At 43.7% G+C, this 22424-nt stretch overlaps 2 protein-coding genes across 6 annotated transcripts in view; both read left to right on the top strand.

Moving 5' to 3' along the window:
- The first annotated feature begins 1042 nt into the window (after window positions 1–1042).
- LOC133151036 (MICAL-like protein 2) lies at window positions 1043–8393 on the top strand. Of its 2 annotated transcripts, XM_061273766.1 has the most exons (16): window positions 1047–1448; window positions 2762–2810; window positions 3588–3729; window positions 3805–3992; window positions 4068–4195; window positions 4319–5581; window positions 5662–5843; window positions 5940–5997; window positions 6146–6252; window positions 6350–6408; window positions 6527–6650; window positions 6806–6908; window positions 7007–7080; window positions 7163–7277; window positions 7364–7410; window positions 7645–8393. In XM_061273766.1, exons 1-16 carry the CDS (start codon window positions 1306–1308, stop codon window positions 7719–7721), a joined length of 2859 nt encoding a protein of 952 aa, XP_061129750.1. In that variant the 5' UTR covers window positions 1047–1305; the 3' UTR covers window positions 7722–8393. The 2 variants fall into 2 exon arrangements, 1 of the variants encoding a protein (XP_061129750.1); XR_009713853.1 differs by lacking the exons at window positions 7007–7080; window positions 7163–7277; window positions 7364–7410; window positions 7645–8393 and having other exon boundaries at window positions 1043–1448; window positions 6510–6650.
- Window positions 8394–8451: 58 nt separating this feature from the next.
- The window catches only part of ubn1 (ubinuclein 1), a 60201-nt gene continuing 46228 nt past the window's right edge, over window positions 8452–22424 (top strand). For all 4 annotated transcript variants that reach the window (XM_061273768.1, XM_061273770.1, XM_061273767.1 and 1 more), the window contains exons 1-2: window positions 8452–9486; window positions 9578–9673. The gene's annotated coding sequence lies outside the window, so the exon portion shown is untranslated. The remainder of the gene's footprint in view (window positions 9487–9577; window positions 9674–22424) is intronic.

Genomic DNA, 22424 nt, shown 5'->3' with positions numbered 1-22424 from the left:
CACATAAAATGTTTAAGATTTTTTTCTTGACTTCCCCCTGTATTTTTGTAAATTCTCCATCTCTCCTTTAATGAGCCCACTACTTTTTTTTTTTATTAACAAAATATGCACCATATCAGTGTGAAATCTGCACGGCTGGTTTAGTACCGTATTTTTCCATGCAAAATGCGCCCCTGTGCATAATACGCACCCTAAAAATGCCATGTCGATGCTGGAAAAAAGCCTGTACCCATGTATAATACACACCCAAATTTTCACTCTTAAGTCCGTAAATGTAAAATTATTTCAGAAAAAAGATCATCTTTGGGAACGACCGGATGTTATTCTGCCGGTCAGTATCACTGCGCATGCGCTAGCAAACTCGATAGCGAAGAAATGTTTCGGATTTGTGTAGGGTACATTGTGACAGCAAACGAGCAGGTGATCGAGCAAGCGTCTGATACGAGAGCATTGTGTTCGTATGGAGCGTGTTTGAAGTGAACAGCAGAGAAGAAAGGAACAAGGCAAAGTGTTGTGAAATAAAATATTACCTGTAATACGCATTTAGGTAGAGAACTGAACTGTTATATAGCTGACGTGTCTTGCTATATAAAATAATAATAATAATTGTACCCATGTATAATGAGCACCCCAGATTTTAGGACAATAAATTAGTTACATTTTGCGCATTATACATGGAAAAAAACGGTAGCTATCTTGCACCTCCTTGCTTTATCACGGGCCAAAAAATGATGCTGCACGAGTGTGAAACTGACACACCCAGCAGACAAGACAGGACAGGCTGATTGTGCCTTGTTTACTAACATAGAAATTGCAAGCAAAAATGTTGGAGAGAATTTAACAACAGCCAGCAGTTTGGGACATATTAAGTCCTAATAAAAGTTGTTTATTGTTAGTCCTTGATTAAGTTTACAGTAAAATTAAACTTAATACAAAGATAACTACATGTGATTTTAACCACACAAATTTGCTTTACGAACTTGTGTTTATTATTTAGTGGAAAAAAACATTTGACAGTAAATTCGTATGCGCATGCGCAAATTAAGCCACGCCTACATGGACGTCACGACCAACCTTCCACAGGTGTCCACTGTCTGGTCGATATCTGGTCGAGGGCGCAGCATCGTCCATACTCAGGAACCCTCATGCTCCAGCGTGGCCGTGGAGGAAAAACAAAAAAGTTTCACGAGTCTATTCCATTGTGGACGTAGGCAAGCCCCGCGGTTTTAGCAGGGGAAGTCGGGGGAGGGGAGCCACCACCGTGGATAGGGAGTCCGCGGCGGAGCTGCCACCGAGCCCTGCGGGATGTCGGCGGTAAAGGCTCTCCAGCAGTGGTGCCGGGTCCAGTGTGATGGCTACCGGGATGTGACTGTCACTAACATGACCACGTCGTTCCGCGACGGCCTGGCTTTCTGTGCCATCATTCACAAACACAGACCGGATCTCATGTGAGTACGACATAAAACATGAGGGCAGTTAAGTCGACTAACTTTGGGATCGTTGCTACTTAAAAATGAGGAAGAAGCTCAACTGGCTGAGCTACTTCTAAAGTTTTGAAGAGTATTAGCTTTGTGTAATTAAGTAGAATGACTTTGTTTGGTAAATGGGGTCCAACTGGATATATTAGGAACAAAAACGGACTCAACAACGTCATTTGGGATAAAGTAAAAATGCAATTATATGCAGTCCTTGTTTTGGTAACGACACAATAAACAACACTTGCATACAAAGTAGTTCCACAGTTTTTGTGAATCGGGACGATTGGCTTTCATCCCATCAAAAGATAGCTTTGTGATGTGATAAAAAAAAAAAAAAGCCAAACTACCCAATGATAACACGGAAAATATATATAACTAGCTTGAATACTGTATTTCAAGTCGGTTGTATTATCAGTGTTAATGCTTACTGATCACACCCTAGTTTAACTTCCCTATCAGTCAATAATTCCAAATCTTATCTGTGATTGACTTTCCCTTCCTACTATTGTTTTTTTTTTATCGTGGTAACAACCTCATTTTGGTGAAGTAATGAGTAGAAAGTGCATATATCTATTTCAAATGGAGTGAGAAAATGTAAAGGGAAAAAAAAAACATTAAAGTTCACACCCACTTGTACACAATACCGATACCTATTGGTCTGGAATGGAGGCGTATTAACCTGGTGATGATGAGTCACATTGTTTAGCCTTGGCAGAGGTCCTTGTTTTATGTTGATTTATGGCATTCTAGTTTTCTCTGTAAAGGCATTTTTATTTTTCCAAACAAGTCTTGATTTAGATCGCTTTATAATTTAAGCATTGGGCAAAGTACACAACCCTGGGGACCGCCATGTGGGTTGGTGCTTTTGTTTTTCCCAAGATGAAACCAACTTGTTGAAACTTGACTGTGTTGAATAGGAATGGAGTAAAATATGTGTTTTAGGGTCAAGGCGTTTCACTTTTAATGAATTTGTGTTTGTAGAAAACCGTAAGATGTGCTCCTTGTTTCATTTTATACATTTTTTTTCTAGATATCAAGGGCTTGTCTCAACATCTCCCTCAAACGTGTTTGTCGCAGACTACAAAACATTGCCTTGCTTCAGTGATCTCACGCAAAATGTTACGATAATCCCAGACTAAGGATTTAACTGTGTTTAAAGTCAGTCATTGTCATGAGGTGCTTGAGCATGACTCAAGAAGGCAGATTCATCTTTTCGAATGAACAGATGAGGAAGTTGGCAGTTGTTAGGTAATACCTACTAATTATCTTTCCCCCTCTTGCAGCGATTTCGACTCATTAAAGAAAGAAAATGTCTACGAGAACAACAACCTGGTAAGAGTATGCCAACATCTAGCATGAGTCGCCCCCCCCCCCCCCCCCCTAACCCTAACCCTAACCCTAACCCCCACACTATCATCTCGAATCTAAAATATCACAATTCGACACGCATCCCATCTTTTGGCTTTTAAAATGAATTACTTTTAAAATGACATTGGTTCAAGCGCGGAACCTTGAGGAACTCCAACCGGTCATTCTGTCATTTTCAAATGACATGACTTAGTAGGGGTGCTTTTATTTATTTTCCGGAGGAATGTCAAAGGTTGGGAGCGCTTCATGAGATTTCAAGTGTTTAAACATGTTTTGCGAAAAAAAAAAGTGTAAACGCTTTGGCCGCACAGGTGCATTCCTGCTATTTCGCTTCGGATCTGTCAGGACTGTGGGATACTAAAATGTCTCTTGTGTTCATTGCGTAAGTGTGGACAGTGTTCCATCTGTCAAAGCAAACTTAATCAGTTTTTACAACGTGTTCTTAATGTTCTTGGTTAATGATTTATGATCATTGCTGGAGCTTGACTTTCTTCATTTGTAACATCTGAAGTTTTCAAACAGCTTTTCCAAACCCATGCACCACCCTACAACATCTGGCAGCCCCATGCAGACGTTCATAAAAAAAAATAGTTTGATCGTCAAAACATAATCAATAGATGTCACAAAATCATATAATGGAGATCACATTCTTGCCTGTAAATTAGAAACTGACTAAAAATTAAAATAGCAGTCATTTTGAAGTCTACTTTCCTCCGAACAATCTGCTGCTGATCTTTGCAGGCTTTTCGGGTCGCCGAGGAGCAGCTGGGAATTCCTGCTCTCTTGGATGCGGAAGACATGGTGGCGCTCAAAGTTCCGGACCGCCTCAGTATCCTCACATACGTCTCGCAGTACTACAACTACTTCCACGGACGCTCCCCAAGTGAGTATCACCGCCTATCTCTAGTTCTCTTCCCATCATCTTCATCATGTCTCACACATCTGTGTTTTTCCCCAGTTGGTGGTGTGGCGGCGGTAAAGCGTCCCGCCGAGCCACTCGCCGATGGGCCGTCCGGGAAAAAGAACGCGCCGGTGATGTCGAAGGTGTTCCCTTCATCCAAGCCTGCCAAGGAGAACAACCCACCGTCTTTAGCGAACATCGCAGCACCTCTCCCCCGCCCGAGACAACCCAGAACCGTTCGACAGGTACAACCGATACCAAAAGGTGTGGCCATTGAAAATGTCACACAAATGTATACAAGCCCTCCTAACCTTCCTCAGGACGTGTCTGCTGAGAAATCCAACGAAATAGGAACTCTGAGTAACAAGTGTGTGTCCTGCAACAAACACGTTCATCTGGTGCAACGACACCTAATTGACGGGAAGCTCTACCACAGGAACTGCGCAAGGTAAGACTTATTGATCATATCTGACCCGATAGGATGGTATTTTTGTTGTTGTCGCGCATTCGCCTGTGCAGGTGTTCCTGATATTGCTTCCTGTTTCTGTCTTCTAAACCACTCATCTCCTAGGTTACTGGCCCCTCCAATCATAAGTTCACACCTAAGGGATGCTCCTTCGAGTGTTCCTCCTTCGACAGGCCTCACCAAAAGCAACACTGTGACGGTGACGCCTACGGCGCCACCCAGACTGGGCCCCTCATCGCTAGTCCAGAAACCCAGCCCGCTATCCAAGATCTCTGGCAGAACTTCATCTCCTAATAGGCCTGCTTCAAACCCCCAGAAACCAAGCCCCCCATCCAGCATTTCCGGCAGAACTTCATCTCCTAATAGGCCGGCTTCAAACTCCCAGAAACCAAGCCTCCCTTCCAGCATCTCCGGCAGAGCTTCATCTCCTAATAGGCCTGCTTCAAACCCCCAGAAACCCAGCCCTCTCTCCAGCATCTTCGGCAGAACTTCATCTCCTAATAGGCCTGCTTCAAACCCCCAGAAACCAAGCCCCCCTTCCAGCATCTCCGGCAGAACTTCATCTCCTAATAGGCCTGCTTCAAACCCACATAAATCCAGCCCTCTTTCCAGCATCTTTGGCAGAACTTCATCTCCTAATAGGCCTGCTTCAAACCCCCACAAACCAAGCCCCCCTTCCAGCATCTCCGGCAGAACTTCCTCTCCGCATAGAGCTGCTTCAAACCCCCACAAACCAAGCCCCCCTTCCAGTATCTCTGGCAGAACTTCATCTCCACATAAAGCTGCTTTGAACCTCATCATGGCTGCTACGCAGAGTCCGACTTCTCCAGTCACTAACCGACCCAGTATTCCCGACACAACTCTGACGACACCCGCTGCCATCACCACCAAGCCCGTTGCAGCGCCTCGGACATCTGCCACCGCGGCCAAGACCATCCAGTCCAAAATGAGGTTCTTTGAGGCAGAGCGCGACGACAAGAAACCCGCAACCAAGACTGCAGATATCGCCCCGAAAGAGTTCAAGTCTGAGGATCCCGTTAAGAAAGCCCAAGGAGATCAATCTGTGCCGAGAAATGTCCCCAAGGTGGTTATAATTCACACTAAGGTGGACGTTAACAACGACAAAGCGGGTGTGAAGACGCACGATGAAAATCAGGGTAGTAATGTTGCAATTGTAAATATTGCCAATACGGGCAAAAGTCGATTGCAGGAGCATTTCGGTGAGGGCAAAGGAGGTAATAAGAAACCTGGAGTCGGTGGGGATGGTAAAGCAAAAGCGGCGGACACCGCGAAGAAACTCTCAAAAGAAGAAAACAACAATAGTAAGCAAATAGCAAAGGCAGAGCCGGCCAAGAAAAGGGATTCAGCGTAAGGACCCCAACTGATACTTGATGCTGTTGATTTCCGGTGGAGAAGATCTTAACACTCCTTTCAACCCCTTTCTTAAGCACAACTCCGGTCCAGACTGGAACCAAGGAGACGGAGACGAGGAGGGGGAGGGTGAAGCTCAAAGTCAACCCGTCCATCCTCTCCGACTTCCAGCCGCAGGGTTCCGACACGAGCCCACTCAGAGGCAGAACTCCAGAAAGAAGCCTCGGGGGCTCGAAACCAGCACCACCCAACACTTCAGGTTTCAACTTGACCGTTCTGACATTAGGATGGCTTTAAAATATTTATTGAGGATTACCTTCATATCATTTGACACAAATATGTTCTCGTTCAACAGAGACAGAGATGCCCACCGACTGGAGGTCCATGCTCAAACCTGTCCCTAAAGAGACAAAGTAAGCCTTTTTGTTTATTTGTGACTCTTGATGTTTTTTTTTTTTTGTTTTGTTTGTTTTTTTCTATATAGTTTTTACATTTTTTACATATTCCTTTCTGTCATGAAATTGATAGATAATGTTGGCCCCTTTTTTTTTTTTGCTACAGATCGGATGACACAGCTCAGTCCTCCACTGAAGTACCGTCTAAGAACGCCGGAGTCTCACAGTTGTCCGAGGTGTCTCTAAGACCCGTGAACCCTCCTTCATCCCAAGGTCCAAATCAGCAGATGCTATATTGCAGCTCGGGGTCCTCCTGTTACTGTGTAATAAAGTCCCTGCATTGTTTTTTTCTCATTCTTTGCTTTCTCAGGCATCCGTAATGGTGACCCCATAAACACGACAACATCGTCGGGATCAAACGTCTTGAAGGTATCTTAAAGGGAAAATTGTTGGGATTGGATGCTTCTGAGTTAACGATGGGGTTACCGTAATCACCAGTAGCCACGTGTCACTGTGTTTCTTTACCACTGACTGCCCTCACGTGCAGACGAAGCCCGACTTCATTCCCAAAGAGGCCATCATGAAGGAGCTGATGGAGATCGAAGATAATCTCAACCAGTTGGAGAAGAGAGGGGTGGAGCTGGAGGCCAAACTCCGGCACAGCGAAGACGGTTCGTTGCCGCAATCAAGTGTCAAATTTCAGTCAAATCCTTACCCTTGGTCTATTTATGTATTTTATATCACAAAAACCTGGCAGTTGCGTAGGGGTGTGCGGACTTTTTATACTCCCTATATATGTACGACTGACTAGCCGTTTGCGTTTCAGAAGGCGAGGATGACTCCCTCATGGACGAGCTGATGGTGGAATGGTTCACGTTGATCAGGAACAAGCAGCTGGCCATGCGGCGGGAGTCTGAGCTCGTCTACATGTGAGACGCCGGCGAGTCGAATGATTAGTCCGACAGATTTTTGGCCAGAAGTTCTCCGTACATCAGTTCCTGCTTGACTATTATGTGTATTTGTATAGCGGTAAAACCCAAGACCTGGAGGAACAGCAGCCAAGTGTTGAGCAGGAGCTCCGGAAGCTTATTGAAAAACCAGGTGAGGAACCAAACACCTTTCACTTTGTTTTTTTTACTCCCGCTGTGACTCAAGACTGAAAAATGTGTCGTTTGGTTCACAGAGCATCTGAAAACGGCGTTTGAACGCAAGCGAGAAGAAGAGCTGATGAGCAAGTTGGTGGAGATCGTCAACGGCCGCAATGCCATTGTAGAAGGTTTGGACGAAGACAGGCTTAGGTAAGCTTGCGAACAAACACCACTGACACAATGTTGTTGACAGAGCTTAAATCACAACTTTGTTTTTCTCTGTTTTGTTCTATCAGAGAGGAAGAGGAGGACCAGGAGCTGAACAAATTGATGGAGAATTTTAGTAAGTATTTCACCAGATTTTAGAACTTCAGATTCACGAGTGTTTTTTTTCCATTTTTTGGGCGATTGGCGGATGATAAGTGACCAGTCCAAAATAGTACCTTGCTTCTTTTTCTTTTTGTGAATATGGTTTCTCTGTATTGCAGATGAAGAGTGTTGACAAATGGTTGCGCTAAATGCGGGACTGTGTCGCTTTTCAGTGTGTTGTTAAATGTGTCCATATGTCCTCTCCCAGGTGTAAAAAAAGACAAACCAAAGAAAAAGTCTTCCATATCCAAACTGTTCACCTGGGGGAGCAAGAAGGAGGCCTGACACCTGGCAGTAAACTCCTTTGCTGCCCTCTTGTGGTACTTTCAGTGTTACTCCTCCCTACCACTGACTCAATGGACAACTTGTTGTGTACGTGTGTGTTCGTGTGTGTGTGTGTGTGTTGTCTTTCGCAGCATGAGAAGTTAATGACATACTCGTGTTGATGGCTTCAGTTCATTTTAATCCGCTTACACTCTTAATCTACTTGATAGATAGATAGATAGATAGATAGATAGATAGATAGATAGATAGATAGATAGATAGATAGATAGATAGATAGATAGATCATGGAACATCTTTTTACCGACTTGTTTTTTTAATTTTTAACTTGACAAAAAAAAATCTGCTTTGTCAAATCAGATATGGGCTAGCTGATGTGATCCATATTGGATCTGAAATAATTTAAAATGTGCGTAGGCTCTGATGCAGCATTTTCCATGTTTACCGCCTGCTAAGTTGTAGTTAAACATGGTATTTATTGTATATTTACCTTTTTAATAAGATTGGGGACGCTAATATTAAGATGTAACTTGAATAGGTTTTTATCCTAATATGGTTAAACTGACCTGTGTTTGTAATGTGCTATGATTTATATATAAGTAATAGTTATGTTTCTGTCCTGGCTGGTGCTTGGATCGGGTATTGGTAAAATAAAAACTATGAGAGGAAAACATATCTTAGTTGTAGTTGATTCTGCACCACTATAAATTACGACCGCAATAATTAACATGAAATATTTTCACACAATCCAATTATAATTTTATTGCTAAGTGAACATGTTGCGATGACGTTCTCTGCCAGTAGAGGGCAGCATGTGCCTTTTCATCCACGCCGGTTAGCGCTTAAAGAATCAACAATGAGTCATTAGCCGACTGCATCGCGTTTTGTAAAACAATTGTTTTTTTCATGCATTCATTTTAGAGAAGTATTTTCCAACCTTGTGAGCCAAGGGATGGATTTTACATTAAAACCGTACCGGACCACGTGATGCGGCATTGTTTTAATACCTGGAAAAAAAAATACACAGGTGATTTGAATGATTAAACACAACATATTTACGGGCACACCGTTAGCCTAGCAACAAGGGTGTTTTGTTTGCACCAAGAAGAAGTTTATGACCTTCTATGTCAATTAATAGAATTCTCAATCAATTTTAATTAAGAAAAAAATGTGGTGTCATTCTGCGTGCAACGGCAGCCGATTGTTTTGGTTGTTTTTTGGACTACTGTCATGGAGCTGTCCACTGGGCCCTCATTTTTTTCGAGGCATTAAGGTAAGAAAATCAAATCAATTCCAACTGAGACATAAGTTTTTTCTTTCTGGGGTTTGAATCACAAATCTGTAAAACCTTCCTTTTCACATAAGTGCTTTTTAAGACGTCAGTGCCACCTGAGCCAAGGAATTAAACAGCCAATCGTGATTAATTGTGGCTTCTTATGGTGTGAGCTGTTAGTGACTGTAATCTGCAATATAGTTGTCGTTTGTCTCAAATGATAAAAAAAATATATGCCTGTCTGTACATTTGTCAAGTATTGTAACTGCCGCATAGAGTTAGATCCAACTTTGGTAGACTGTATTATGGAATTTTAGATTAAGCAATCTTTTGTTGTTTGTTTTTAAATACAAAGTGTAATCTCTGTTTTTGTGTTAAGTAATTTACTTTGAGATATGTTCCCTAACCAAACTGCCCTGTTTGTTGTAAAGGCACCACTGGAAAGACTTTTTCGACCAGAGAAATTGGAGGAAGCTAATTTGCCACGGTACACTGGTTAGTAAATCACTTTTTTTCTTGGGAGAAGATTGTGGTTTAAAAAGTTGACAATTTTTTTCCATTATCTCCCCCATCCTCCTCCCCCCAGTTTGTGCCTTAACACGGCAGCCCTGGAAAAACCATTACGGCCGAAGAAAGTCCATATGGACCTGTGGATGTCGCCCGTGGCAACCCTTCGTATGAGGTCTGTACATACACACACGTCGACAGCGAGAGAATCCTTTGAGAATTTCGCTTGACATCTTAGTCTTTGTGTTTCTCTAAGTGTGTGTGACACGAGGCAGTCAAGTGATGATTAGTGTGTGTCAAGATGTGAGCATGGCGTGTACACACATTTTAAGCTTCTTAAAGAATTGCTATTTTTCTTTTGTAGCTATGCGAGTGACGTGAATCGGCAACATTTCTCAGGCCTCAAACTTAATCGCGATAGTTTCAAGCTTACCAACATGCTTCAGTAAACATTTAATTTTAGACACAAATCAAAGCGTGAATGCACATCACTAAACAGTATGTTTTGTCTTTATATGTCAGTAAACAAAACCTTAATCTTTTTATTTTATTTATTATTATTATTCACTTCATCACAGGCATATCCTCTTTATCCTCTGCAGAGAGCGACTAATATTACTGCCGTACTGAGGAGTCGAGAGAATTCTTTCAGATTATGCCAAAATGTAATTTTCAGAAAGTCACTCTGACTTTGGGTTGCTTTTCAAAATAAAACAAAGGATTTGATACAACAAATATAATGTTTCATACAAGAAAGTGTGTTTAGTATTACATTTAAAAAAAAAAAAAATACAACGGCTTTAGAAGGTTTCATTTATGAACCAGTTCAGTCAAATCTAATACGAAATGTGCAGAATTTGATCCGACGTGATGCAAATCCTATTGGATTTCACACAAAATAAAATTCTTTAGTAGGATTTCATACGTACACACCACAATACAAAGCATCATCTCAAGAACAAACAGCAATCAGAGAGTATTTATTAAGCCACGCCCTGAGCTCCTGCCCTGTGTGCGTGTGCGTGCGTGTGTGTGTGTTAATAGCGTAAATTAGCATACAAATGAGAGATGCTGTACGATAGAATCCACTCAGCTTCGATCTGTCTGCTGGGACTTGATGATTACCTCTTCTTGCTCCTCCTCATCCCTCTTTCCTGGCTTTGTGTCGCCCTCCTTGTCTTGACGTTCTTCTGCCGGATGTCCACCATGTTTAAGCTGTTCTGTTTGTTTACCGTCAGGCACACTTAATTGCTCTTGACTCATTTGCAAATATGTGAGGATCAGTCGGGGGGAATCGCACATACAGCACATAGCATGCATTTCTAGCATTTTCCTTCGTCTTCGCTCTTTGCCATGGCGGTCCCCGGTCGGTTGAGGCCCGGCGGAGCACGGCGGGAGGTGTTAATGATGTGGGGGGCTCGCTGGTCTCTGCTGGGAGTCATGTGTTGGCGCACGTTGAAGAAAACATCTTTAGTCTTCACCTCTGTGTGCCCTTTTCCACCTAAAATACATTTCACCTCAAAGTCACGCCCATCTATTTAAGGATGCATTCGGTGCTGGCGAATTTTGGATTTTATTCTTTTTTTGTGGTTTTAAGTCCGAATTCTATTTTGCTGTGAATGCTGATGAGGAACAGCAGTAGTTTTTTAAGCCTCTGCGCTCTCTGACGGCCGTTCATGTCTGCTCCGCTAATGCAAATGTTTCGAAAGTAACCATCCACCATATTTAGGAATAAATTGGCTCATATTGTCGAAGTACCAACTCCCTTGAGCAGGAACAACATCAGCTCTGGAGACAGCCATCAGGAACAAAGCAATTCAAGCACATTCTCCGTTACAATATTGTCTCTGTGGCAGGAGAGGCATGCGTGGGGATAAAGTGGGGGGTGGTGGTCCGCAACGACGTAACCGTGTAATTTCCTAATTCTGATCTTGCAAGGCTATCCCTCCTAATCGGTGTCCGATTCCCACATTTACAGGGAGAAAGTAGACCGAGAGGCTGGAGGGCCGACACACATACACGGGGGCGTGAAATTACATGAGGCCAAAAAAAGATACAGAGAAAAGGCGTGAGAGAACAAACAGGCCTATCAAACCACCACAGAGCCAGATAACAAGATAAGGCCTAATCAATCAATTCGCGCACACAGCGAGATATTGCTAAGTGGCTCCTGAGTCGTGGCGGCAAATTAAATCTACACACTACTCCAAGTGAGAGCGCGGCGAGGAAGTGGGAGTGGGCCGAGCAAAGGGGCAGGAAGGGTTGGGCGGGGGATGGGGTTCGGGGGCGCTAATAGGCGCTAATTTCATCAGCGCGGCCCGTGATGAAGCTTTTACGCGCTTCTTCGGAGAGGCCAAACTAAAAGGCTGCAGCTCTGCTCGTGTTCAACATAAGTGGGCTGTCATGAGTGGATTTGCAAGACCATAGCCAAGAATTTGATTACGGGCGCTAATAGTGTGCGCGCTAGCTCTTGTTTAGGCTAGTATGTTAGCTAATACTATCGGTACCCGGAAATGCCCATTAGTGATTCTTTATTGTAGTGTGGCCATCTTTTTTTTTTTTTTTTGTAATGAATTGGTTTTGTAAATTCCACAGAGATGAATGTAATTGATCAAGTCATTTACAATCATCGATGAGATGACTTTGCAGATTTTTTTTTTTTTTGACAAGAATGTGAATTGGATTACCACTCAGCCCCTTTTAAGACAAACACACACCTGCACTGCCCCACACTGCACTAAAACACACACGCACAGACACACACAGTTGGCATCAGTTTCCATCTAATGACATCCTCCGAGTATAATTAGTATGGCCAATTAACAGCAGTAACGATGCTTGCATTCATTATGTCAAATTACACAGTGCTGACAAAGTGTCAACTCAGCTATGCTCACCTGCTGAGTACACGCGTGTGTGTGCATGCGTGTGTACGTACGTACGTACGTACGTGTGTGTTTGCCGGTTTAATATACATCGTAAACCGGTAGGTTAACAAACGTCTTGCGCACTCTCTCAACTCAACACCCACGCACACATACCCACATATGTGCATGCATTCAATTAGCGTGCGTCCAACAGAGATGTTTAACTTGCAATCGGACGCTTTGCGTTTTTGCACGACTCAATCGCGCCGCACCGAATATGATACTCCATAGTCTCCACCTTGCTGCACCCTCCCGTTGTCTCATTGTCCTCAGTCTTCTTTCATTCAAACGGATCAAGGAGTAAATGCAGGATAGTCGTTCTCCTCCATGTTGTTAGCGTGTCTTGTTGCGGTTTTCCCAGGTCATCACACATTGGTGTGCACTAAAGCAGTCTTGTGATTGCTAATTAGCCAGACGAGCACGCAAAGGCCTCTGACACACGCACACAAATAATAATAGGCAGAGCTCTCTTGATAGGCAATTTACTTCCTCCTGACACCTCATCAGCCACTGAACAACACACACACACACATGCACGCATTCCTCGGACATACACACATTCATGCGTCTTTGCATATGCAGCGTTTATTGCAGTGTTTAATATGCAGTGTGACTGGGAGAATCTGTTCCTTTGCTCTAGCATCACAAAATGTTATATGTACACACACACACACACACACACACGCACACATGTGCGCACATACACACGCGCATACACTCATAAAAAGGACCAGACGGCAAATGAATCATCAGGAGCCCTGCTGTGTTAAGTAATCACACTCAGGCGTTTAATTACTGACGAGAACGTGATGATGATGATGATGCTCTTTAATTAACACGCCGCTAATTGAAGAGAACCGACGAATCAGAGCGCTCACTTTGAATAATTAGGAAGAAACGGGGGACGCGGTTAACTTAACTTAAATGCTAACATTCTCGGTACTAATATCAATTTATGTATCTATCGTCATTATAGAGATTGTCATAGAGGGGCTCATGTTTTGTCAAGCTGATGAGCTAATGCTTTGAAACGCTCTTTAGCATGTTGGCTAACATTAGCATTCACTTCTCAGTCGCTCACTTGCTGTTGTTCAAAGTGTGCATAATGTTACCGTGGCTCGCAATCATTTTCTTGGCCCGGCGTCTCGAGACAAACTGGCCTCTGTCGATCCTTTTTGTTCTACACAAGATTTGAATGTCTCACAAGCTAGCGTGATTTACCATGAACGCACAAACACGGTCACGGATGCTAGCATGTAATTCTGCGTGAGCCGATTGTAATGGAAAAAGAAAACAGAAACTTTGCATCTCTTCTGCAACTTTGTGCTTCCCGTCCGCCCGGCTCGGACGCGAGACGCCGAGAAGAGATTAGTGTTTTGGTTTCGAGGATTACCGCTCCAACCAGCGAAACGTCGCTAAGCGGAGCGTCATCAAACTGATTTAGCGCTTCGCTCCCATTTAAAGGATTAGCAGACAATGTTATTGTAATTAGAATTGTTCCAGGTGACGTCGACACCGGCATTGTGTCGTTTATTTTCAGCTCGCGTACGCTTACCTCAGGTAAACGGGAGTTTGCGTCGAAAGCGGGAAAAAAAAGGCGGGATTAGCGGAAAACAACGTCGCCTTGTTTGGGAGGTGCCGCGTTGGACAAAGATTTAAAGGAGAGGAGGATAATTAAGGAAGAGCGGGGCTACTGCAAGAGGGATTGGGAACAGAGGATATAAAACGTACGCAAAGCTACCTTTGTTGGATCTCAAGAAGCATGAATATGTATTATATCAGTTTATTCACCAACAGCCGTTGTTCCCTCTTAAATTACATCTTTGTACAAACACCAACGGAAGACAAAAGAATAAGGAAAACAAAACACAGAACAACAAACAAAAGTGAGCCTCGTTCCTTTTGTGGCATTTCATGACTAGTTTTCGTTTCGTCATTTCCATAAGAGCATCTTTTGGAGGGAAGACGGTTCTAATTAGCATCTCTTTGAATAATCTGATTATGCTACACATTTGGCATTTGGAAAAAGAGCAATGAGTCTTCGAGTCTTTTCTCCAAGGAGAGGGGTGATATTTTTGTGTATTTTTTTATATACAGTGAGGTAGGGTACACAGGCTGATGCTCAAACAAGTGTTCCATACGGCGTACGATTACGGAAGTGCGTATTTTCAGAGAGCAGTGCTAGCATTAACCTTTGGGCAAAAAAGCCAATGTTAGCTACAGCTGCTACGTTGCTAGCATGACTTATTCCTTGAATGTTTACTATAAAACTAATTGTTATTGTTTTGATAATGTTTTTTGTCATGTATAATTTTATAGAAATATTTCAGTGTAATTTTGTTGTTTAATCGATGCATCGCATAAAAACATGCCTGTAATTTAGGATTATTTCAGAGCACTGGCAAAAATATTGATCATCGATTTCAAAGTAAAAGCAATCTTAATGAAATTGGTTATTAGTTAAATACAGCAATGGAAATAAAGTACACTGAAAATCGGTAAACAATCTCTCTCGTGCGCTTACTGTTGCACACATGCATACACACACACCCGCGTAACACACACACACACACACACACACAAGTGCAAAGCTCATCGTATTACCTGGAGGGAAGAAAGGAACAAGGGGCTAATTAGTGTTGATGAGAAGTTAATTTAGTCATACACCTTTGGTAATAGTCTCCATCTCCCTCTTTTCTCACTTCCTTCCCTCCCCTCATAGGTTTCTCCCACTCGATAATTTTCAAGTTTCTCGAAGGTGTCAAATGTTCTGTTTTTATTCTATGTCTACGTTTTTGAAGTCGTTTTTCTTTTGGTAGGGCATGCAAACACATTGCAAGAATTCTCCGGAGATCTGCCAGGTTACAAAGCAGGTGATATTGTCAAGTTGACTAAGTGGGAAATTAGTTTATCCTCTGCTTTGACATTGCCGAATTGTGTGTGTGTGTGTGCGTGCGTGCGTGTGTGTGTGCATATATGTGAGAGAGAGATGTAGAGCAGGGGAGATGGATCCTGAGCTAAATGTTTGCTAGCAGGTGAGCCTGTTGTTAACAGATGGTGTTTGTGTGAACAGCTCCATCCCTGCAGAGTCCAGGCTCTCTCGCTCTCTCTCTCACAAACCGACTGAGCACAACATTACAACCCAAACAATGTTGGGATCATAATTCTAGTGCCGTTTTCGGTCATAGTTAAACATGTTGGACTTTTGGACAAAATATCGACATTACCGTAATTTTCTGACTATAAGTCTCACCGGAGTATAAGTCGCACCAGCCATAAGATGCCCAAAAAAGAGAAAAAAAGACATTTATATGTATACAAGTCGCTCCTGAGTATAAGTCGCCCCCCCACCCAAACTATGACAAAAAACTCGACTTATAGTCCGAAAATTACGGTAGGTTGGAATTCCAAGCTGTTGAACTTTCGGAAATCACTGTCACAATTATGAGTTTGAAAATGAACTCGCATGATGCTCATTGGAACAACCCAGCGAAGGGGAGGGCGAGACACTGAAGGCTTCTCTAATTAGTCACTTAATTACATCTGGATGCTGATTTGCTTGCGGGGCTGGCTGTTGTTTGAGTGTATGTGTGTGTGTGTGTGTGTGTGTGTGTGTGCAGACGCACTCCAGAAAGCGTTTACTGAAATGGGTAAGCTAATTCTCGCTGTCTGAGGCCATTACGGTATTAATTTAATTTGGGTGAGCTGTCGCTAGCTCATTAACACATCTAATTAATTCATTGACATCGGAATTAAGCTGTTTCACTGAAAATGACACCTCTCTTGCGCACTCCCTCGCTCTCTTCTAACAGGCCCGTCGGCGGAGTGAGAGGGAATGTGAATTACAGACGGGATGGAGACATATCCAATGAAAATTTAAACTTGGTACACATTGCTTTATTGACATTATGGCAAAGGGAAGCCTATGTGTTGCTTTTTTTTTTGGTACTTGGTTCTTTTCGTGTACTAATGTGCGAGTGAGCGTGTGTGTTTTTGTGTGAAGATTTAGCACACCTTTGTGAACGTCTCCTACTGTGAGTGTGGCTGGAGGTGACTATTATTTGAATGTAACACTCAGTGGGACTCTTGTTCGGATTCTTCTTGTGGTCGGGGAATGGGGAGGGGGGGGTAGTAGTAAATTTGATTAGGACATGACGGGGAGAGGAGGTCCCGCCGCGAAGCAGGTGCCCCTCACAGCCGAGGCAGGTTGAGTTCTCCGCTTCCTGCTCGCCGTCTGTCCATCTGTGCCGTCCCTCCCGTGCTGCTTTTCATCCTTTTTTGTGTCTTGCTTTTTTTGGAGGTCCACCTTTTGCCAACTCGTAATGTGTGACTTTTGTTCACGTATGGATCCTGCTTCCTTTTTGTTTTCCGTAAATACATACATATAAAAAACCACGAATATTTTTAACAAGTTTATTTGATCCAAACTTATCAGTGCTACTACCGTATTTTCCGCACTATAATGTGCACCTAAAAACCGCCAATATTCTCAAAAGCCGACAATGCGCCTAATCCGGTGCACCTTATAGTGCGGAAAATACGGTAGTAGCAAGTGAGTATTTTGTTAGCAGTTGTGTTACTTGCTGATAATCATCACAGCAAATCTCGTTGTAAAAGTCAGATCAAATTAAATGACCTGAATTTTGGAGCCACGCCCCTTCTAAGAGCTAGTAGAGTTTCTTGTATTTTCCACATGTCAACTTGTCAATTGGACAGTGAGTCCCATAGGGGGGAGGAGGAGAAGGAGAAGAGGAGCGAAGGATGAGAGAAAAAGACAAGTCTCGTGGCCAGCTGCAGCAATTAAGCATGACTTCCTCGAGGGAGCCATTAGAAAGGAAGAGAGGCCTTTAAAATTGCATATGGCTGCAATTAGGGCAGAGGAGCTGATGAAATGATTTGGCTCCCATTTTACTCCATGGATTTTTTTTCTTTTTTCTGTCCAAAACGCAGCTAATGGACCAAAGTGAACTGACCCTGTAATCACTTTTCTACTTCTCCTCTATTTCTTTCCATCACATATTTTTTGGGCCCATCTCTGCTGTCATTTATTTTTCCATCAACAGTCGTGCCTTAAGATGTTTGACTTTATTAATGCAGAACATTTCCGACGCAAACCCAAAAGCACAACACCTAAAAAAATTCACAAACAGAAGAGCTGAGGATATTCGCAAAACAAAAGTAGCTTATTAAAAAGTAGACGGTTCGATTGGAGTCTGCGCAAAATTTTTCCGGCCTCCTTTTCCATTGAAGGTCTTACTTTGTGGTCTTCACCTCCCCTCATCCTCCTCTATAACTCGCTCCTCATCCTCCGCCCCTCTCCCGCTGCAGCGACAGACGGAGATAGCTTGAGCATCTGTGTCGTCAGCGACGATGGATGTTCTAATATTTTCACAGGTGTCATTTCAAAAGATTCTCTGTTTGTTTATTTTCTTTGCTCTCCACTTTCTCCCAGGAGATTGAGTATTTTAACCTCTCTTCATTGTAAAGGCGGCAATTGAAGATTCGTTACAAACGTGAAAGAAACCATTTAAGGGTTTACATTTAGTACAAACTAAATATGTAATGTGCTTTAGTACTCCTGCACGCCAGATCAATGGTTAGCATACACTCTCTTGGTATAAACCGTACAATGTGTCTGTAGAAATTAATTCATGAAATTAAATTTCCTGCTATTATGCTGTTCAAAGTTGGAAACGCTCCACTTGAAGGCAGTTCCAAACAGATTTGTATCAAAACCGTGTACTGGATTACTCGAGCACTTAATTCTGATCTTTCGTGAATCTTAGATTACTGTAGCAATTAGCACGATTTATCCGCATTACTCCTTGTCGTGCCTTCATGAGAACGAGACTCGTAATTTGCGCTCATTCGCAGTCATGGAAGTGATCATTATTGACGGCGGAGCGACTTTGTAGCATTTAGCCACAACAGTCGCTGGCCAAAACTCAATGCTAGCTAGTAGCTGTCTTAAAAGGTGCTTGCACGTGCAAGGTGACATAAGCGCATTGAGGCATTGCAACGTGCGTACGTCCAGCCCAGATTTTGGTAGCGTGAAAAATCTATTTGTTCATTTCTGCTATAGCATGTGTTTAAACGAGACGGAATTTTTGCCTCTCGATCCGGCTAACCGGCTTCTTTGGCTTTCTATTGTGCTGCCGCTCTCATGAGCTTGTTTCCTCATGAAGCGTAATCCAATTAAAGCACTCGAGAGCAGCTCACTACACAAACACCACGCAGAGGACAGGTTGCGGCGGGCCCGACGGCCTCCTCCCCTTCCCCGCCGCTCCACGCGGGGCCTCCGGCTCGTCGGTGCCAGCGGCGTGCGGCGTTCAAACCACAACATGCGTCCGTAGCGGCCCGCCGGCCCGCTCCCCCACGGCGCCGTCCCGTCGAGTGTTGGCCGACGCGTCTCTCGGCGCGCATATGTCCACTTTCTCTCTAATTAGCTGCTCTTGTCTACAGCCCGGTTTTCATGTTTTTCCTTCTTGAGGAAAAAAAAAAAAGAAAAGTCAGGCAGTGCAAAGGGCACCTTTATATCCTCGCTGGGTACACTAATAACAAAGAGGATCTTTTCACACCAAACAAGCAATAATCATGTTGAGGGCAGTAAGTGCGGGTTACCTTGGAAACCGTTGGCCGCATAATTCGGCAACTCTTCCTGTTACTTCTCACTGAGTCGTTTGTTTAATCGCCAAGATCCCTCGCCGCCTTTAATCCGGTCACATTTGATTATTATGACGCTTTAGCCAAACGCGTCCTTATCTCCTCTTTCTGCCACACGGGGCGAGAGCGAGTTTGATGGTTAATTATCAGTGGCCGCTTCCTCTGTGGAGAGAAGCTGATGACAGCTAATTAAAGATGAAGTGATGTATATGCGCCACGTCCCTCGCTGAAAGCCCCCCCCCCCCTCTCAGCCCCTACCCCGCAATCCCCTCAACACCTCTCTGTCGCCTCCCACCTGCCAAATCATATGCCGCTGCTGCTATCGGACAGTTTATCTCTACAATGAGCGGGCACAATGGCCACTTTATTTACAGGCATCATTGATTTTTGGTTATTGGTAGTTTCTCACAGAATCAAGTTTTTATTATCTCCTGTACATCAACCCTGATTAGATTAAATATATGATTTTTATATCCGCCCATTTCATACAGTATATATATTAGTGTTGCCAATGTTGTGACTTTTCTGGCACAATCTTTCTGTATGACACTGGAATGTGTATTTTTATCCATCAATTGGGGCACTGGAGAGGCCAAAATCTGAATGCAGCGTGAAATTCATCTCATCGAAGGGATGATGTTCACGGGATGTTTTAAAAAGGCTAACTACAGCAAAATCGAAGCTTCTGTTTTGACAGATGTTCAAGTCGCTTGACCAACGGGCTTGTTCAAAAGCCAAATCATCGCCTTTCCTTCTGAGTTTTTTTGCACCGGTTCCAAACCGCAGTGACATCACAAAGGATATTTATGAAGGACGAGGCGGAGGGTTCACGCCAGAGAATCGGGACGTATAACTCACGTGTTTGCGGGACGAGCCGCCGTCAGATTTATTACTGGAGCTCGGGTTTGGTACGATTTAAAGATGTTGACGTGGAGTTTGCCGTTGATGGAGTATGAGGATTGTAAGACCAAAACGGAGGGCGGTGAAGGGTCAAAGATAGCAACCATGTGATTAACATCTCGGATGACGTTTTTCTTTCATACTCTGGTGCGTGCGTCATCACTGTTCTTCCTTTTCTGACCGCACTCAGCCGTGAGGATGGCGATGTCTTTATGAGGCCTCTCTTTTGGCACGCTTTGGCTCTCTGATAGGTCAAACACACAAATGAAACTCTTCGAGTGCCAAGAAAGATGTGTGTAGGGAATCTCAGGGAAGGACGCCAGGAGAAAGCAACAAAGTCAAGGAGGCGAGAAGGCAATGAGTCATTGCAAATACTGAAAGTGTTGATCGGTAAAGAGCGACGGAGTGTGTGTGTGTGTGTGTGTGTGTATAATATAAAGAAAAATCCAGTTGTAAATGTAGGTCAGCGCCTTGCTGTGCTGGCCCTGACTCACCACGGTCTTTCTTGCGCTTGTCAAGACAAAGTCCAGTCCACCCTGCTTGCATTTGCAGTCTGGTTTTGCACCAGAGGGGGGCGCCACACGCACACACGCACACACACACACACGCACACACACACACGCCCTATGGCTCACTGATGTCCAGCTGCTCCTGTCAACACTCCAGTACGGCGTGTAATTCACCCTCGCACACAGCAGCAGCTGAGGCTAGATTGTAACACCACCTACTGCACACACACACACACACACACACACACACACACACACACACACACACACACACACGCTCTGGCAGAAAGGCAAAGTGGAGCGTCAGAGACAGACAAAGAGATGGGAATTATGGGAGGTGGGTTGGTACACTTTGTTTAAGCGACCGCCTCTCAACGCTACTGTGTGTGTTGGTGGGAGGAGTGGCATGGACAGAATGATTCCAAGTTCCCTTGCAATTATCAACTTACACCCCCCCCCCCCCCTCCTGTCGACCCCCCCTCCCCACCTCACCTCCTCCCCTCAGAGACCCAAGCTGCTGCGCCCATCAAGGACTCATTCAGGCCTTAACAAAGCCACGCCACGCCTACACACACACACACACACACACGCACGCACACGAAAGGGCAGAGGTTTGATTCATGAGGCTAATTGGAAAACAATTTTGGAGGCAATTATTTACTTTGGTGCTCGTCCCCTCCTTTGAAGGCCGACTTGTTCTCGCCGGTTGCGCTCCCAATCAGCCATCTGTTCTCACACATTAACTTCAAATAGGAGCATTTATATTTAGGCGACAATGTCCATTAAAAGCACAAATCTGCGGGTGCCACAAATTTTCTTTTATTTGAAATGCGTTGGGGGGGGGGGGGGAACAATTTGACAGTGAAGATGCTGGAGTATCTTGAAAACAGACAATCTTCATCCCACGTTAGCATCCTTCAAAGTTTAGGAACAAAAAAAACATTTTTTTAGTATATAAAAAAAAGAAAAAGACCAAACTGGCCAGACAACGCTAATCCAAATTTCGCTATTATTTTTCCTTTTCTTTCAAATCATGAAGAAATATATTCTGTGATTTTTTTTTTTTGTATAAAATAGTCCGAAAGGAATCACCAATTTGGAAGCCACAAGCGAATGACGCTACCTTAATGCCTTAAAGATGACTTTAAATCACTGATGTACAAATCAGGGTTGCTCCGCCTTGCTCCCTGTTGAGTGCCATCTTACTTTAAGTTGTCTTCTAATTCTATTCATAGCCTGTACGAAAACAATTATGCACACAGTTGCTCAGATAGAGCAGGGGATTTTTCTTTTTTTTTTGCCAGCTTGCATGGGACGAGGTCATGACTTCATGGGGGGGGGGGGACAATCTGTTTTAATAGGCTCTTTGCAGGACTCAGGCCTTCTCCCTTTCTCCCTTTATACCGATTCTGTGTGTATGTGTGTGCGTGCGCCTGACAGGCCCCTAGGCCGCAAACAAGGAAGCTCCAAACAAAACCCGGCGGCCCGGCCGTGCATGCAGACGATAAACGTATTCACTCGTGTGTGTTTGTTGTCTAAGCTCAGCGTAATAAGGTTGCCTACGGTGCATTGGCGATAAGGCATTAGGCCATTGACCTCTGACCCCTCGCTCCGCTTAACAGGAACGAGCACGCGCCGGCAAGCAAGCAGGCATGCATGCGGCGAGAGGCCGTGTTTGAGGACTTCATGAGCAAAATTGCAAATGGTTGTTGTGAACACGTGGAGATGATTAAAGAGGTGTTAATCATTTTGAAGTCAAGCTGAAAGTGAGTGAAAACTTTACGAACCCTTTTGAGGTTGAAGTGACATTAAAAAGTCTTTACCCCATTTTTTTTTTTTTTTTATCTGGTGTTTTGCATAACTAGGTTCTGGATGATTATGACATGATAAGATGATATCGCACAAAGACAGCCCCAGTAAATACAGA

This window comes from Syngnathus typhle, linkage group LG3 (assembly GCF_033458585.1).
Source record: "Syngnathus typhle isolate RoL2023-S1 ecotype Sweden linkage group LG3, RoL_Styp_1.0, whole genome shotgun sequence".
In the NCBI taxonomy this organism is placed as follows: domain Eukaryota; kingdom Metazoa; phylum Chordata; class Actinopteri; order Syngnathiformes; family Syngnathidae; genus Syngnathus; species Syngnathus typhle.
Note: the sequence above shows the minus strand (reverse complement) of the source record. Positions and strands in the feature narration are given on the sequence as shown.

Coding starts and splice junctions, on each gene's coding strand:
- LOC133151036 (XM_061273766.1), top strand. CDS start 1,306: ATGTCGGCGGTAAAGGCTCTCCAGCAGTGGTGCCGGGTCCAGTGTGAT. Junction 2,811..3,587: donor TCTACGAGAACAACAACCTG/GTAAGAGTATGC, acceptor TGATCTTTGCAG/GCTTTTCGGGTCGCCGAGGA. Junction 6,909..7,006: donor GAGTCTGAGCTCGTCTACAT/GTGAGACGCCGG, acceptor GTATTTGTATAG/CGGTAAAACCCAAGACCTGG.